Source organism: Euprymna scolopes, chromosome 14 (assembly GCF_053919585.1).
Source record: "Euprymna scolopes isolate OS-2025 chromosome 14, ASM5391958v1, whole genome shotgun sequence".
In the NCBI taxonomy this organism is placed as follows: domain Eukaryota; kingdom Metazoa; phylum Mollusca; class Cephalopoda; order Sepiida; family Sepiolidae; genus Euprymna; species Euprymna scolopes.
The window spans coordinates 76,621,506-76,640,577 of NC_136495.1; the positions used below are offsets into that span (position 1 = coordinate 76,621,506).

At 33.1% G+C, this 19,072-nt stretch overlaps 1 protein-coding gene across 4 annotated transcripts in view; it reads right to left on the bottom strand.

The window, feature by feature from the left end:
- The window catches only part of LOC145293104 (uncharacterized), a 121,886-nt gene that overhangs the window by 69,786 nt on the left and 33,028 nt on the right, over nucleotides 1-19,072 (bottom strand). For all 4 annotated transcript variants that reach the window (XR_013869666.1, XR_013869664.1, XR_013869665.1 and 1 more), the window contains exons 4-6: nucleotides 17,530-17,595; nucleotides 15,824-15,961; nucleotides 2,278-2,526 (exon numbers count right to left, since the gene is read on the bottom strand). Coding sequence is in view for 1 of the 4 variants with exons in the window: in XM_080139481.1 (XP_079995607.1) it covers nucleotides 2,278-2,526; nucleotides 15,824-15,961; nucleotides 17,530-17,595 (453 nt within the window). In the remaining 3 variants the exon portion in view is untranslated. The remainder of the gene's footprint in view (nucleotides 1-2,277; nucleotides 2,527-15,823; nucleotides 15,962-17,529; nucleotides 17,596-19,072) is intronic.

Consider the following 19,072-nt stretch of genomic DNA (forward strand, 5'->3'; position numbering starts at 1 on the left):
GAGGCAACCTTTCTAGGGCAATTGCTCTTGACATTTCAAAGGCCTTTGATAGGATATGGCATAAAGGTTTACTTCACAAGATCTCCAGCTATCGTATAGCTGGAAATGTCTTCTCAATTATCATTTCTCTCTGATAGGTTCATAAGAGTAGTAGTTGATGGGCAAAAATCAGAAGCTCACAGTATAAATGCTGGAGTCCCTCAGGGTTCCATCCTGGGCCCAACTCTTTTCCTGATCTACATTAATGATCTTCCAAATCACATCCTTACATCATTCGTAGACATTTTTGCTGATGACACTACCATCTATGGTAGCACATCTAAGACAGTAAACAACCAAGTTCTCTCCGATTCTCTCTCCTCTGATCTTGATCACCTTGTACAAAGGAAAGGACTACTTGGGGAAAGGAGTAGCTGGTTACTTTTAATGCATCTAAAACCAAGCTTCTATCTTTACATCATCAACGTTCTGATCCCCATCTGGCATCAATTAAAATGAATGGCTCTCGTCTTGGGGAGGCCTCAAGTTTTGACAGGCTTCTGGGCTTGACCTTTACTCCTGATCTTAAATGGAATACGTATATCAAATCTGTTGCCAAAGCCGCTGGAAAAATCGTTGGATCCTTCTATCGATCCAGTAGATATCTGACTGCTGATACAATTCTCTATCTATATAAGAGCCAGATACGTCCAAGGATGGAATACTGTTGCCACATATGGGCAGGAGCTGCTAGAAAAGACTTGTTCTGCCTTGATAGGGTTCAAAATAGACTTCGTGGCCTGGTGGGAGATGTCCTTTTCTCTTTGCTGCAACCTCTATCTCACAGAAGAGATGTTGCGAGTTTGTCTCTGCTTTATCGTTATTTTCATGGAAAGTGTTCAACTGAGCTTCAATCTATGGTCCCCCCCCCCTCGCCAAACTTTCACAAGAAACACTAGACTAGCTGAAAACATTATCAATAATTCACCCCCCACTCTTTATATGTGCATAAACCTAAACATAGATTCCATGATCAAAGCTTCTTTCTTAGAACTGCACGCCTGTGGAATAGTCTTCCGTTTTCCTGCTTTCCAGTTGTCTATAATATGGTTGTCTTCAAGTCCAACGTGAACAAGTTTCTGATGAGCCGTTCCACTTAAGTTAACAAATTTACCGAACTTCCATTACTACTGATTACTATATTGTCCTTTTGACTACTCTACACTCTTTAACCCTTATCTTTAAGTGGCCTATCGGCCTTTATAAGTGGTGACGCCTATGTAAAAAAAAAAAGAAAAAAAAAGTTTACTTCATTAAAAATAAGATGAAAAAATGGGGGAAAAAGCTTATTTTGAAATTTACCAAATGACATGGTAAGAAAAGGATTAAAAAAGAAAAGAGGAATAATAAGAAAACAGACAAGAAAAAGAGGTAAAAAAACATTCTGTAAATTGTCGAAAAAGTGACATAATGTCTGCAGAAAGATGGAGGATGGAAATATTGTCAGTTTAGAAAACATTATTTTTTTTCTTTTTATTTATTTATTGAAGAGAAAACCGGAAATGAAACAATGGTAAAAACATAAAGAGAAGCAGTAAACAAATCTGCATCAAAAATTAAGGAAAAACGATTGACAAAAGAAAAAGAAACATTAAAACTATGGAAGTATTGAAGGGAAAGAAATGAGATACTTCTGCATTTACCGACTCATGCTTACCACAAAGTTTCTTGGGGGTGCTCGGCCACTGATGGAAATAATCAGAAGCAGCCAATCGCAAAATGTTAAGCCGTTACAAAATTATAATGATAAAAAAGAAAAACATAAAAATACAATAAATAAAATTATAAACATGTATCTAACCAACCTTATACCCGTAACCCTAACACTAACTTGCACAATTAAAATTCATTTTTTATTCCTTCCAATTTATAAAAAAGTAGCCTTCATGAACTCATATTAATTAAAACAGACAGCGCATTTGTTGAAAATTGAAGAACGTTTGGCTGACCTTTTCCGGGTATTTCTGTCAGCTGCTGAGCGAGCCCGAACAAACTTTGTGGAAATCACAGGTCGGTAAATGCAGAAGCATTAGAAATTTTATTTTTCTCTTTTTCTTTATTTAATGTGCATGTCATTTTTGTAAATTTCAAAACAAAAAATGTTTATTATTTTCATATGAAGTCTTTCAATAATAAAGACAATCTATAAAACTGCATCATATGATCTCTTTCCTATTTTTCCAATTGTTTCTACATTATGTCAAATTTCTTAGAAGATTTTCAAAAAAACCTGCGTACCTGTTTTTGGGATTCTCTTTCTTTCACAATGCTTAAGTCATCTTTCATGGCTTTGAGTTTGATCTCCAGATCAGAGACGACGTTTGTTGCTGCGACAGGCATGCTGCTCCTGCTTCCACTTCCATGGCCACTGCTGGTGTCCACATCTGCAACTTGCGTACTTATTGGCTCTGCAACATCTGCATGACGTCTACTTACATGTTTTTGAAGGTAGGGTTCGTTAAAAAACGATTTCGGACAATACCTACACTGTATGCAGAAGTAGAAAAACATAATTAGCATCATAACACATGTCAGCATTATCAAAACTATTAAAATATTACTAAATAATTAGTCATTATATTAATATATTTTAATCAATTTGATTACTATTTATAGGAATAACTCTACTTTCTTGTTTCTTTTAATCAATAATATAAATCTTAATCGTTGGTTTGTATGCATGTATGTATGTATGTTCACCCTTTGGAAGGTCTTGTTTTTAATCCTTCAGGGAGACTAGCTACCCTCCTCACCAAACAAGTCTGGTGGGGGAACCAGTTTAGTCGCCGGTGACCCGACTATGAGGCAGGTAGTACTGGGTTACATGGTACCAGAAGCATATGACATGACCTGACACACTGCGGGCCAAAGGGCGAATGAACCCTTTTTCGGGGTCAACGGCCAACTAGCACCATGTGTGTTTGTGTGTATGTATGTGTTGGGGTGGAGAGGGCTCCTGTAAGCCGTGGTGAAGCCAACCTTTCTAGGAGAAGCAAATTTCTGATTTAAAAAACCATAAAGCAGGAGACCAGTACCCGCATTAAGCTGGTCTGCAGTTTAACTTGTTGCTGGCTATCTTGCTCTTGCTTGTTGCTGGATTTCAACATTTTGAACAGAGAGAGAGACTTAGCTGTCGTACAAAGCTAAGACTCTGTAATATCATCTGGATGTTTTTTCTGTTGAAACTGATTCATAATTTAGAATCATTAATCTCTATAATCAATATTAATATAGCTCTAGGAGAAATATACCTATTGAGTTTATTATATATCCACAGTATTATGAGCAAGATTATTTTAAAGTATTGACACATTAAAATAAACTTTGCTCTTTAAACTCCAGGTCTAATTCCCACTATAAAATTCAATATATATATATATATATATATATATAAACTCTTATTCTCATCTGTTTTTTTTTTTATTTACAATTTAATAATGTAGTTTCACAAATAAATTTTCATATTGAAAACAAACTTTATACATTTTTATGATTTCTTTATATATACTATTTATTCCAATTTAATCTACATTAAATGAGTAAAATCATTTGCATATTACATTAAAGAAAATCTATTTTAATACATTTTTTTTTTTACATGGTTGTCACCACTTATCAAGGCCCGGAAGCCACTCGGGGATAAGGGTTATTGCGTGTACAGTAACCAATATGATAGTATCATAGTAATAATGTTATATATAAGTAATATATTGGAGATTTGATAAAATGTCTTACTTAAGGGGATGTTGGACTTGAAGACATCCAAGTTGTAGTCAGGTGGGAAACAGGCAAGTGGAAGAGAGTTCCACAAGCATGCACTTCTAAGAAAGAAGCTTTGTTCATGGAATCTATGTTTTGATTTAGGCACAGATAAGGAGTGGGGAAAATTACTGACAGTGATTTCAGCTAGATGAGTGTTTTTCATGATAGATGTTATTGTTTCTTGCAATAGGATCGTTTAATTGTTCTATTAAAAAATATTATTTAAAGTTGATTTCTTGAATTTATTTATAATTTAATTTATATTTACTTTATTTTATTTTCAATTATAAATAGCTGACAACAGCTGCATTTGTAACTGAAAATAAACCTATTTATTTAAGCTATGGGAGTTATTTCCCTTTTAAACAGTGAGACTTACTTAGCATTTGATTTTCATAGACCAAGATCGATGTGGTTTATGCTTTCCTAAATCCAACATGTGGTTACATTTCAGAACAAGTTAGGATATTCAATGCATCTTAAATAGTATATGACTAATCCCTCAGCACAGCAATATGTTTTGATCAGGCAACACCGGGTATATACAGCTAGTAACACTTAAAATGTTTGAAGTATTTTAAGGTATGAATATTTAAAAAGATATTTTTTTTATTTCTGTAAAGTGCATTAATCAAAGCTTATTAGCAATTTCCCATAATTCATCTTTACAGTTCATATAGTATAAATTCATTGTGCAACACTATTTTCCATATTTATCTAATTTGTTGCATATTTTCTGCATTAGTAGAGATAGATCAGTCAAATTTTTTTTTTTATATGAGAGTCATCACTTATAATCCAAAGGCCACTCGAGGATAAGTGTTAATGAGTGTACAATAGTCAATGAAACAACAGTGTTTAAATAGTGGTGGAAATGGGGTAGAAGTGGGTAATGTGGAGGGGGAGGCTCAACAAGAACTTGTTTACATTAGACTTGAAGATTACCACATTGTAGTTAGCTGGAAAGCAAGCCAGTAAAACAGAGATCCACAAGCAGCCAGTTCTAGGAAAAAAGCTTTATTCATGGAATTTGCGTTTAGATTTAGGCATAGACAAAGAGTGGGGGGAAACTGTTGATGATCCTTGTAGCTAGACAATTGGTTTTGTGAAAGTTTGGCAAGGGGGACCATAGATTGGAGCTCAGATGAGCACTTGCCATGAAAATAATGATATAAATTATTACAAATATGTTATTTATAAATTATAATAAAATAATATTCAAGTTTTATTAATTCGATGATGCATCTCTGCTTCTGATGCATGTCCATAACAAGTGTTGCTCTCTTAGAATCTCACACCGTCAATATCTTTAACAGAGAGATGAAACTTTCAGGTCATAAGTTCAGTCATAATAACAATGCAATTTGCAACCTTCTCTGATCCATTCAGGTGGAATAAAAAATAGGAGGCATTACTTTTGGGACATTTCTTGTATATATACTAGGCCCATAAAATTTAGTATGCGCATATTAATAAATATATAATTTCTTAACTTTGACATTGGTTGATAATAGTGTTGGAATGATTAATCCAAATCAGAAATCAGAAAAATCAGAACTTTTTGGAGTATCAGAATCAGTATTGGAAAAATGTGTGCCTATTTTCCAATGCCAAAAACGATTCTTTTCTAATTTTGTTTAAAACAAAATATTCCACTGTTGGTAGTAGTGTTAAAATCACAGCTATTGATTTTAAACTATCAGTCAAACTAAAATCTATAGATTATCCTCAGAAATGTATTATGTTTGAGAAAATATCTGCACATGTAACATGTGTTTTTATGGTAATCGAGAAACAATAACAATTCTATAGTTAAATATTTAGAGATTTATAAAGAATCGGAATCAGTAATTAGTAATTGTATTAGAATCAGGAATTTAATATCAAATTAGTAATTATATTGGAATTGGGAATTTAGTATGGAATCTATAATTGTATCAGAATCGGAAAAAATATTGGAATTGTCATTATCACTAGTTAATAAAGTAGCAGCGGCAGCAGCCAACAGTTACATCTGGAAACAAATTTACACAAGCACTGTTGCCAGTTTTCAAAGAGACATGCATTTTTGGCAACTATCATTCACCCTTTATGATGTCACACTTTTTTTTTACTCACATTCATCCCAAAAAAGGCATAAGGGGCTCTATTTTGGACCACATCTAGCAAAGATTAACAAGATGTTGGTTTACATTATATTTAAACTTCTGCATTTCAGTACAATAAGGGAAGCAGGTAGCAGAAAGGGAATTCCAAAAACTAGCTGTCCGAGGGAAGAAATTATTAGAGTAGAAAGAAGAAACTATTAGAGTAGAAAACTTTAGGGACCTCAACAATGAAAGGGCGAGATTTTGTTGCTAAGCAAGTTTTTCAGGGGTATGTACTTCGAGGGGGCATAAGTGCAATGAGTTTGTGAGAATACATTCCATTAAAATACTTGTAAAACAGGCACAGGAATGCAACATTGCGGCAATGGAGATTAGTTGACAAAGTGGGGCCTCTTAGATTGGAGACTTCTTTGGACCCTTTCCAAGGGAGAGACTAGCCATAGATCCACCAGCCCAGACGTGGCAACAATATTCCATGCATGAGTGAATGGTGGCTTTGTAGAGGTACAGCATACTTTCAGGTGTGAGTAGTCTTCCAGCACAATAGAGGGATCTACCTCCTTTGCAGCAGCCTTCGCATTGTCCTCAATGTATTTGTTCCAGTTCATATTTTCTGTGAATGTTAAGCTGAGGAGTTTGAAGGAAGAATTCTCATGTATGGAGTTATTTGTCATGGATATCAATGGTTGGGAAGGCTTCATCTAATTGTTAAAGCAAAGCAGCTTAGTTGGTTGGTTGTTTTTGTTTTACGGCATATCAACCCTTTTCGGGTTAGTTAATGCCGAATCCAAAGATTTTGAAGAAAATTTTTTTTAATAGAGTATATTTGTTGTTTTCACGTCAGTTTCTATTTAACCCATAGTTGGGACCCTAACAGGTACTACCACTCCGGGTTAGAGTGGACCTGGGAGCAATGGTAATTAAAGGGTGGCTCCACACTCCCCAAAGCCCACAAGCTGGGGCCTCACCACTGGATATAGTTTAAGGTCATATCCAGGACCCCCATTGAGGGACTTTTACCCTCTGCAGGGGGGCAGTCAGCGTATTCTAATGCCCCACCAACAGGGCCGCAGAGCAGCTTAGTTTTACTAGCATTAAATGTTACCATCCATTTATGGACCTATTCCTCTATGGTCTGGCGATCATTTTCTAAGGATCCTGTCATTGTCTAGCATTTGGCCTTTATTATGTCATCCATTTTTAAGTAAATATATAGATTTCTTTATTGAAGTGTGCAACCAGTGATAAGCAAGCAAAATAACAAGCAAGATCCACAGAATTTGAGTTTCATACTAGATCACCCATGGTTCGTTTGATTAGTATTTAATGTATCTATGTACTTTAATAAGCATAATTTTATCTTGTATCTGTACATACTTGATAACATCATGAAGGAGTAACAGTCGCAGGAAAATAAATACTAGCAAAGTACTTATCCATTTTTATGATCCAATCTCTGGCAACTTCACATTGACATCTTTCAGCAGGTTACGTAATCAGCCGGAAAATGCTGAGTGATTATCCAATCAGCTATCAGTTTCAATGAAAGCATGAACTTCATTAAATCAAGAAAGTTTTTGAAACCGAAAATGATTTTCAACCTGCTATGTTAACGTGAAATCCCCTCCCATTCCCCAGGTTAAGAATGGTTTTCTAAATAGGAAGCCATTTTTTTTTTACTTGGAGGGTCATTAATTATCAAGGCCAGGAGGCCATTCAAGGATAAGGATTAACCCTTATCCTTATCCTTGAATATTAGGTAGATGGTAAGATAAGATCAATCACGGTGGAACATGGGTAAGGCTAGATTATTTAAATGGATGTTTCAATAGAAATTTCTTCACATTAGACTTGAAAATGACCATGTTACAGTCAGACGGAAAGCAGACAAACAGTAATGCATTCCACAAATGGTCAATTCTTGGGCACAGACAGGGAATGAGGAAAGTTGTTGTCAGTTGTTTCAACTAGGCAACACTTCCTTTTGAATTGTTTGGTAGTCTTCACTTCGGCATCTTCTGACAGCTTACATAATCTGCCGGAAGATGCTGATCCAAAGTTGCCAGAGATTAGGTTGTAAACTGGATAAGTACCTAAAGAACAAAAGATTCACAGAATTTTATAAGTTGTAGCGACACATCAGAGACATTAAAATAGATGGATAAAGATCATTTTAGTTACGTATACATTTGTCTTATCCACCTACACAAATTCTGCCAAAATAAAGAGTAAATCTATGCCTCTTCGCACAGACATAATTCAAGGTTATACCACGTGACAGGGCGTCCATTTTTTGTCCAATCAGTGCTCCAAGAAAACAGCTTTTATAAAATCTTTTCCTGACAGCCTTAAACCGTACATAGTTCTAAAAACATAGCATTTATTTCCAGGACTTTGTTTTCAAGAACATTTCCACGTGTTGCTAAACAATGGACAATTTAATCTTTCTCCTGCATGTTAAATTGGCACACGCATATAAAAATACAACACAACAATTATTTATTTTTCTTCCTATTGCTAAATAAAAATCATTTGAATTGAATGTTTAAATTTGTCTTCACATTGATCCCACTTCTGACACCTTTTAATGTTTTTTGTTTACGTTGAGGTACTAGAAAAATGCCATCACATTCACCCTCTGGTGACACCCTTCCCTTGTCATAACAAAGTATACTCAATGATATGTTATCTAGTCTCTCTTCCCCTTCACCTCTTTCTCTTTTCTCTATGGGTCATCATTTAAATGACCCAAGAGATTACAAGTCATGTCATCTATCTATAAAGTTTCCAAAAATTAATCTTTTATGGCATCATACATTTTCAAGTAATTCGATATACATTTCTTTCATGTTATAGTAATCATTTGATTTTTATGCATCTTTGCTCTCTTTCTCTTCTATCTTTTCAATACTTTTCTTTAATTATATTATGACATCATAAAGAATCTGTACCCTGCTGAGTGATTCAGCCACACACCGGCCAATCAGCTGGTGGGGTGCATTGATTCATCTGTCCCTTAAGAAGCTGCTTTAACCCCTTTTGGTAACTGTAGTAAACCAGTAGAAAGAGCTCAACCAGTGAGCAAAACAGATCCTTCTTTCTCGTTGGCCACCATCCACCAGATGCAATGACTCATCAACCCTCATTGTAGAAGCTGATGACCCACTGGTAAATTGGATTACTTAGGGGATGGCTCATCAAGAATTTGTTCACGTTGGACTTGAAGACAATCATATTGTAATCAGTTGGAAAGCAGGAAAACGGAACAGAGTTCCACAGGCATGCAGTTCTAAGAAAGAAGCTTTGTTCATGGAATCTACGTTTAGGTTTAAGCACAGATAAAGAGTGGGAGGAATTACTGATAGTGGTTTTAGCTAGACGAGTGTTTTTTGTGAAAGTCAGGTCAGGGGGGGACCATAGATTGGAGCTCAGACGAGCACTTGCCATGAAAATAACGATAAAGCAGAGACAGGCTCGCGATGTCTCTTCTGTGGGAAAGAGGTTCCAGAGAAGAGAAAAGGGCATTCTCCACTAGGCTACAAAGTCTATTTTGAACTCTGTCAAGGCAGGATAAGCAGCTTCTAGCAGTTTCTGCCCAGATGTGAAAACAATACTCCATCCTTGGATGCACTTGGCTCTTATATATGTAGAGAATTGCATCAGCAGTGAGATATCTACTGGAACAGTAGAACAATCCCACAATTCGAAATAATCTGATGTAAGGAAGAACAGGCGATTTTGACCAAAGTTAACACCTTACACAGTCTAACATCACAAGTGCATTTGAGAAGTTTTATTACTACAAAAACTGAAAGAATGGACATAAAATTAACAGTAGGTTCTTTGATATGACAAGTGTGCATTCAAAATGAATGTTCCTGTTTAAAGCACAATTGAACCATGATACTTGACTTTTTCATCTTAAACTTAATTTCAAGCCATTATCACTACACAATCAGTAAAGCCAGGCATATAAAATAAACAGTAGATTGTTTGATATGACAGCCATGTTTTCAAAATAAATTTTTCTGTTTAGAGCACTATTAAAGCATGATATGTGACTTTTGCATTTTAAACTTTAATTCAAGCCACTATATATAAAAATATATTCTAGACATTCTTTTTCTTCTCATTTATACACAGATTGTTGACAATATGATTTGTAAAAGTCAAGGGAAAAACATAACTTGTATTAATGGGAAGTAATCATATAATGAGTTATTTCCCTTGATTTCATGCATTTACTCTAAAAGTTTTCTTAACTAGAATAATCATTTTCACTCAAAAAACTGATGCCAAATATTTTTGTGACAATAACATAATAAAAAGATGAACAAAAAATAGGTCAGTCTGAATCAAATATCACTATATGGATTGCTATTTGGGTCTTACAAAGAAGAGATATATATATATATATATATATATATATATATATATATATATATATATATATACACTGAAAAAAAGACCTGATGTTGTCCGGGATTGAATGAAATGTTCCACCCTCCCATACTTTTATTATTATCGAAATTGGTGAAATTAATCATTTTTGAATAAATTGTTGATTTTATAAAATTATATCTGTAAATAATGGCTTCACATAAAGTTTCAAATGCAAAAGTCAAGTATCATTGTTCAATTGTGCTCTAAACAGAAACATTCATTTTGAACACACCTCTGACTTATAAAAGAATCTACAGTTGATTTTATAGGCTAGGCTTTTCTGCTTGTACATAATAAAATTTCTCAAATGCACTTGTGATGTTAGGTTGTGTAAAAGTATTAATTTTAGCCAAAATAGGACTGTTTGTTCTTTAATGGAATTTTTTTGATTATCAATTTTTGATACTTATCAGACGTATTCTGATACAAAAACTACATAAGAACACTCCCAGACACATCCAGTACCTATGTATAAAATTTCAAAAATTTGGCCAAGCCATTTCAGAGTCCATAGGGAACAAACTCACATACAAAGTTCCTTTTATATAATAGTAGATATACAAGGTGCCTACAATAAGTTTCCTGGCATTTTTTGTACACGCATTTTTTAAATTGTTGTAGACTCTTAAAAATTCAGTATGTTATTGCTATACATATTATGAGATGACTGACCAATTTTTATGATTTCAGTTTTAAATGAACAGCTACAGCAGAAATTGGAAAATACCCGACTAAACGTGATTGTCACAGCTAGTGAATTCCAAAAATGCAATCTGGACATAGAGATACTTTAGAAGAACGATATGCAATAAAATTTTGTTTTAAACTTGGAAAAAATGTCATAGAAACATATGGAATGCTTCAGACTGCTTTTGAACCATCTTGCATGAATCGAGCATCAGTTTTTGAGATTTAAGGAAGGCAGGAAGTCTGTGACGGATGATGAGATGTATGGGAGGACTAAGAAGTTGATTGGCCTAATAAAGAATTTCATGGATAAGGACCATTGTGTGTTTATAGAGAATAAATTAGCAATACACATGAAAACATTTAAATTGCTTAAAATATTTCAATATTGGTATCTATAGAAAGAGCTTGATAAGCTAAGAAAGAATCTTTTTAAATTTTTTAAATACAATTAAAATCCAGGAAGTTATGACTATTTTTATGCCCTGCGTGTTTGGATATTTTCACCTCTTTAAGACAATATGCATTTTGTCACATTTTTTGCACTACTTTTTCAGTAAAAATGTTATATCTTTGTTAAAACACAAGATTAAGCAATGAAATTTGCCATATAAGTGTATTTTTGCGCAAGGAATCTGAATATGCTATTGAAAATCTCCAGAAATTAATGGTTTCTAAATAATCTGCAGTAAATGCACATAAATATGCTGCGATTGCTTAAAAATGCCATGTATCCATTAAAAGAAAAGAAGTTAGAGAACTCAAAGTTTAGTTGTAATGCATTTTATGTGTCAAAAACTGAAATCGAAATCTAGGATTGGTTAAAAATGAATATATTGCAATATTTCTTTGGTATTATTGTAGATTAATACTTTATGTTACCCCTCCCCATCTGACCACCTCTCTAAAATATGTGATTCTACCTTTATAGACATTTGCATGTGAACAACTTGAAAAACTTTAATAAAAGATAAACAAAAATTATTTTAGAATTTAATGTAAACGGATTTCTCATTTTGAATCATTCGAGCGTTTTAGGGCAGTTACCCCCCCCCCTTTCCTATGATAGATAAATCCTGAGTGTTTTTTTTTTGTTTGTTTTCTAAAAGGCGATTATGTGTGGTTTTAAGAGGGTCTTTGTGCAATTATGAGAAGGTGGGGAGGTTGCCACTCTGACTTTGGGTTAATGATAGGGCTAAGGAAAATTATGTGTGAACATCCTGAAGATTTGATAGAAACAAAACAAAAACAATTTTAGAATTTAGAGTGAGGGTTGGTTTCACATTAATGTAAAATAATTCACCATTTCAAGACGATCCTCGCGTTTTAGGACAGTTGACCAATTTTTTTTATGGGAGATTAATCATGTGCACTTTCTTTAAATGTTTTTATGCTTCTTTTTTTTTTTTTTTACGGTTATATGAGCTCACAGAGGAAGTTTGTTTAGTGGGGAGCTCTGCCACTTGTACTTGGCGTTATTGTTAAGGCTAAAGGTTTTAGGAGGAGGCTTGCCACTCGTACCTAGGATTAGACATAGAATTAAGCAAGTTTTTTTTAAGAGGGTGTTTGACACCCATTGTGAAACTTCACAAGAATTATGACAAACAGACAAAAATAAATGTTATTTAAAAAAGTGACATCCCTCTAACAGAAAACATGATGCTTGGAAAAATATCAAGTATTTAAATTCTATTTAAATATAAAAAAAGAAACAAGTTTTTTCTAAAGCTGACAAATTGTTAAAAATTTTGAATTAATGTTATTTTGATTTTTACTTACATTTCATGTCTTTTCCTATCACTGTTATTTTTTAACTGAGCACCTCCTACAAATATTTAAATCTTGATTATTTTTTTTTTTTTATTTTTTTTTTTTAATAATTGGGTAGATTAGTTTCTATTCAATAATAATTCACTGAAAACATTTTTTAAGGGACGAAAATTAGAAGTGCGTGAACCAAAACATCATATTTCACATTTTCACTTGTTAAAATATTTTAAAATTTACTACTACCTAATTTATAAAAATATTTGTATGGTTGATAACAAAATAGCTCTAACTAAACATGTAAGAACTTTTTTTTATAACCAGATTTTCAATAAAAAAAAAAAATCGATTTGGAATAAACAACAAAAACAAACGTTTGTTTACGCCATGTTATCGCTGCTGCTGCTGCTGCTACTATCACTAATACTACAGAAGTCTCGATTCAAATTCATAACGATTTTTTTGGATATTATGTTTTTAAATTGCTACGTACCACTAGAGAAAACACTGTTCAATCATCTTTTTAACGAATAAACATAGTAAAAAGATTGTTTTATTTAATAGTGAGTGTCCAAAGAAAATTTTTTTCAATACTCATCATTTTGAAATCTTTTTTTTTAACAACAAAAAAACGAGTGGTCAAATGAATTTCGGACACTCGAAATTATTAAAAATGACATCTCTTTTGGCTAATTTCCAAATTTCATTAAAAAATTCTTAACAGAAACAGGTACGAATGTTTAGAAATCAGGGGGAGGTCGTTACAAAATCTTACCGAAAATGCCGTTTTATGATGTTCACATTTTTATCACTTTATTTGCTTAAAACTCTAAAAATATATAATGTATGTTATTATTTACTAATTCATTTGAAAGTATATTCATTTCTGAACAAAACGGTGGTATTTTGAAGACTTAAAGTGCTTTGGTTTTTAAAATATGACTATTTTAGCAGAAACTCCTTGAAATCTGTGATTATCCAAAGCGTTTTAATGGCCATCTGTATTGCTAAATAAATGCACAGTTTGATGTCAGTGTGAGAACTGTACACACAACTATTCGTGCCGAATAGAAGATGCAGAAGATTTGCACAAAGTTTCTCCCAAGGGTGCTCAGAGAAGATCAAAGAAAAAGATGTCATGATAGCAATGAGATGGTCAAGTTGATCAATTCACATCCCGCAGTCCCTAAGCTCAAAGAAAACCTTAGAGGCTCTTGTTATGAGATAACTGAGGAGATGCAAGCTGTGATGAGGGTCATTGACATGCTCACACAAAAGGACTTCAATGGAGCCTTTCAAAAGTTGTTGGAATGGTCAAACATATGCATTGCAGTCAGAGAAGATTACGTCAAAAGAAACTAGAGTTTCATATGTGTACCATCAATAAAAGTGCCCATATGAAAAACGTCTGGAAACTTATTTAAGACACCTCATATATATATATATATATATATATATATATATATATATATACTAGCATGGATACCCGGCGTTATCTGGGTGGACATGAAATTTAGTTTGGACAGAGCTGTTACATTAAGGATATTGAGCAACCCCCTCCTCCCGAAAAGAACCTAAGAAGTGGGTGACAACTTGTGTTGCAATATTTTGGAGGAATAATGGGGTATGATCCCACACAGTCGGACGATTCTATTTATAAACGATGCTGCTAAGAACTGACGAATCAAATTAATTCACGTTCTGCTACAAACCAATTAGAAACCAGAATTGCTTCATAAATATTAAACGTCTTCTGGAGCAATTTCACATGTTCCTTCCCGGGTTTCGACACGGTAAGAATATTTTGTTCTGTGGAACTGTCTACTACAAACAAGTCCCCTCCCAGGACTTGTGTGTAACAGCGAACCATCTGAAACTGTTCTGAAACTCAAAATGGCTTCCACTTCTAGAACTTGGACTCCCCCCTCAAAAAAAAAAAATCAATCAAAACAACTTGTTTCAATATAAATAGCAGCGAGTACCTGTGCGACCGCAAAAAAAAAAAAATTAGCCGCATAGACAGGCTTGGACCTGAAGCATGAAATAGAGAAAGGGAAATCGGTAAGTGCTAAACACTTTTGCCACTATACAGCGATGACTTATGGCATTATGACCCTGAAAAATAATGTTTATAAACATAAACGCATATGTGACTTGCAAAAAATGGCATCACAAAAAGTAACCCAACTTGAAGAAATGGTCTAGTTTACCATCACAGAATTAATCTTTTTTTCTAATTCTCAGCCATTATGTGTCTGAGGGGTCACTCTTTCAGATGATACTGGTTTCGACCTGGTTCGATGTGGCTGACAAAAGTTTTTAGTGGATATACGAACACACACACAAACTGAAATTTACTAGAGGAAATAATACTAAACCGGTTTAAAAAAAAAAAATCGATGTCGGTAATAATAATTCAAAATAAATTGAATATACTATCAATATAAATCAACTTAAAATAACAATCTTAAATAAAACACTTAAAACAATTCTCTCGCTATAAACAGTAACTAACATACAGCCATTTAGCAAAACTGATTTTCCTTCATGTAATATGCAAATGAGGTTACCTCTTAATTGTATATTTTGCAAGAATCATACTATATATAGAAACAAATGAAATAGGAAAATAATGGACCTTTTGTATATAATAATTAAATTGTGAACAAACAAACAAATAAACAGAGATACGAATTATATATATATATATATATATATATATATATATATATATATATATATATTTGATCACTCTGCCAGACGTTAAGACATTTAAAAATAAATGTTTAAATTTCAACGATATTTCTTGCGGTTGATGGTGACCTTGTGGATTTGTTCCTAGCTAATAGAGACAGAGATGGTTTTGTCGCTGGGTTCGAATCTCCCGACCAGCGGTAATCATGACACCCTGCACTGATGATTCCCAAAAGGACGAAACACTAGTGTCTGTAGGTATTTAATAATTATTATAGCAAATAATTAGAGAGATAGAGAGAAAGTGAGAGAGAGATAGATACCTTGTGATAGTTTCCAGAAGTCCTGGGGATCAACTGCTGTTGAGCTATCAACAATTTTTTCCTTTTGTGACTTTCTTTGGCAACTTTTTCCAGGTCCTTATGCAGTTTGTCGCACTGTGCTTGAGCATCTTCAACTTTCTGCATGGAGCAAAAAAAAAAAAAAAATTTAAGATGATATCAAGCCAGAATGACAAGAAATGGTTGAAAAATAGAACAAATGACATATAGTATCATACACAAAGATCACATATGTTTTTGATTAATGCAAATACACAATATTTTTGTGACTAAACTAGGAAATAACACTAATGCCATAACGTGTTTAATTTAACCGACTTAGCTTTTGAGTGTGACATTGGAATAATGACTAAATTCACAATTATATTTATTTTTAAATTCATTTCTTCAAATAGCCGCAAAGTGTTGAAAAAAATATTTTGTGTGGCAATTCTTTATGGTAAAAGAAGCAAATATGTTACCAAAGGTAAAGAAAAGTTACTATTCTACATATCTGCCTATTTTTTGTGTGCTTTAAAATATTTAAAAAAAACAGCAATTATTTACATGTTTGCATTAGTTTGTTAGGTGAAAGTACAGGATAGTTATCAATGCCTTATTAGGCTTGAAAATCTGCCATTTTTAAAGCTGTCAGAAAATTTATCAATCCTTATCTCAAAAATTCATATTTATGCAGAGAAGGTACCATGCTGAAATAATGTTATTATAGTAAATAATTAGAGAGAGAGAGTGATAGATAATTACAGATTTTCCCTTTCTGTATTTCATGTTTCAGGAATTCTTAACATGGGGTGGGTAAGGATGATTTGTCATTATTCTGTGATTTTACCTGACAATTTAATAAACAAAATATACCGTATACTTGAATTTAGCTTGAAAATACTATTAAAAAATAGCACAGTACCTTCTTTGCATAGGCATCGATAAGTAATATAAGCTAAATAAAATTTTGTAAAATGCTCAAATAGATTTCTTACAAAATTGTTGATGTTATTTTTTCGTATTATTTGGATTCTGTCAGACTATTGTTCTCATCTTGTCATTTTCACAACATTTCAGTTGATCTAACCTCCAATCTTCTTCAAGTGTACCTTGCTGAACTTGGGAATGTTTCTATCAAACTCAGGAATTTGGACAAAGTTTCGAATGGAACCTTTTATTTACCTAATAAATGTAGCATGCTCTTGTTCCATCAATCATGACTGGATAGAGGTTTTAAGTAATTCACTATTGTATTGTTTGGTTGCCCACACTGAGAATTGAATCATCAACCTTCAAGAGGATATCACTTTTACAACTGATTTTTTCCAAGTACTCTAACCACTATGCCAAGCAGTCTCAAATTACTTAGGACCTCTATCCAGTCATGGCTAATGGAACGAGAGCATGCTAATCCCATGAAGCAAATAAAGGGTTCTGTTCAAAATTCTGTCAAAATTCCCGAATTTAATAGAACTATTTCCGGGTTCAAACAGTAGAAGGTTGGAGGTTACTTCAACCAAAACGTTGTGAAAATGATATTCAAGATGAAAATAGTAGTCTGAAGAATTGAAATAATACAAATAACGAATCCTCATCCAAAAATTTCAGAAACGTTTTCATCTTTTACAACAAAAATTCATGCTAAGCATATGAAATGGCAATTAAAATATGAAGACTTTTTCAAGCTCTCAAAACCTCAAACGTACTTGTTTATACTGTTCCATATTCTCTTCTAGAAGTGTGAGTTGATGAGTCAAATAATCTTGGGAATTCTGCAAGGAAAACAACAATCACAATAAAAATAATGTTTTCTTCTCATTGTTCTTTGTTTATTAGTCTTATTGTAGTTCTTTAGCAATTTGTGGTGCATATTTAGAATTGCACTTATTTAAAAAAAAAAAAAAATCAAAATACAGAAAATCTTTATGGTGTACCTACTCATCATGGAACAAAAATGTTATATTCCAAAAATCACATAAATTGATTAGTAGTTTTTTTTTTAAGAAAATCAAATTTGACGATTTTTAGCAATTAAGTATTTTTGGCAGTCATTTATAATCTCTTACTTATGGAGAAATAGATAAATCTTGTTAGTTAAATCGAGTTGTCCACTCTTGTGTGTTGTCTGCCCTTGAATTTTAATGCATCTTTAAAAAAGATCTGTACTACCTGTCCCATACGGTGCATCATAAAATTTGATTTTTTTTTCAAATAAAAAAAACTACTTCATCAATTTATGTAATTTTTGGAATATGACAACTTTGTTCCATGACAGCATCATAAAGATTTGTCTATACTTTTTGTATTTTTGTTTTTTTTTAAATAAGTGTCAAATAAGTATCGCTGATGTTCCAAAATTGAGCAGATACAGAGACTCTTCATCCTGTGGTCCGAAAGGTAATGTGATTTAAGGTGCTTGTTTCTATTTGTGATCTTTTAAACCAATTCATTTCAGGTGAAAACATTACATACTCACATGTCACATCAAAATTAGTATAGATTCCAAAATCACAAAAACTGATCCAGTAGATGAAGTGCTTGATGTATTATGTTGTGTTTAAAAATGGCGGACTTTTGATTTAAGTCAATTTAAGTCACGGTAGATAAGTCATTTATCATACTGAATTCTTCCACATAAAAATATACGATAAAACTTGATGACTCAATAAATTCTGTTTTTACTTGTAATTATTTTCCTACTGGATCACTTTTATTTACAATCTTTGGAATTTATACTAATTCTGACATGACACCTAAGTACATAATGTTGTCACCTGAAATGCAATGGTTTAAAAAGATCACTAATCTACACAGACACAAGAATTAAGTATCTATTTTATTTTTTTAGAAACCTTTAAATAAAAGCTTTAGAGGAGCCTCATTTTGACAATTTTCCATTCCCAGATATCAAAAGCCCATGGTTGCCTTTTTAGGAAGATTTCAGGTTTTAAGAACTCAACTGATGTTAAAGATGTCCATGAACAGAAACAACATTTTAATTATGGGTTCTGTGTCAAGAATTGTTTGATATGCGGAGTTCATTCTAGTCAAACTGGCAATTCATTATAATCATTATCTTTTGTGGATGCTGCAATCTTTACTAGTTTTTAGATGAGTCATGAGAAATCCCTTTCAAGAAGAGGGTCATACATGAAATATGGCCCATTACATTGGCTGCACTACAAAAAAAAAAGTTCAACATTAACCTTCATTGCAAGTTCGTATGAGCTTCAATCTATGGACCCCCTT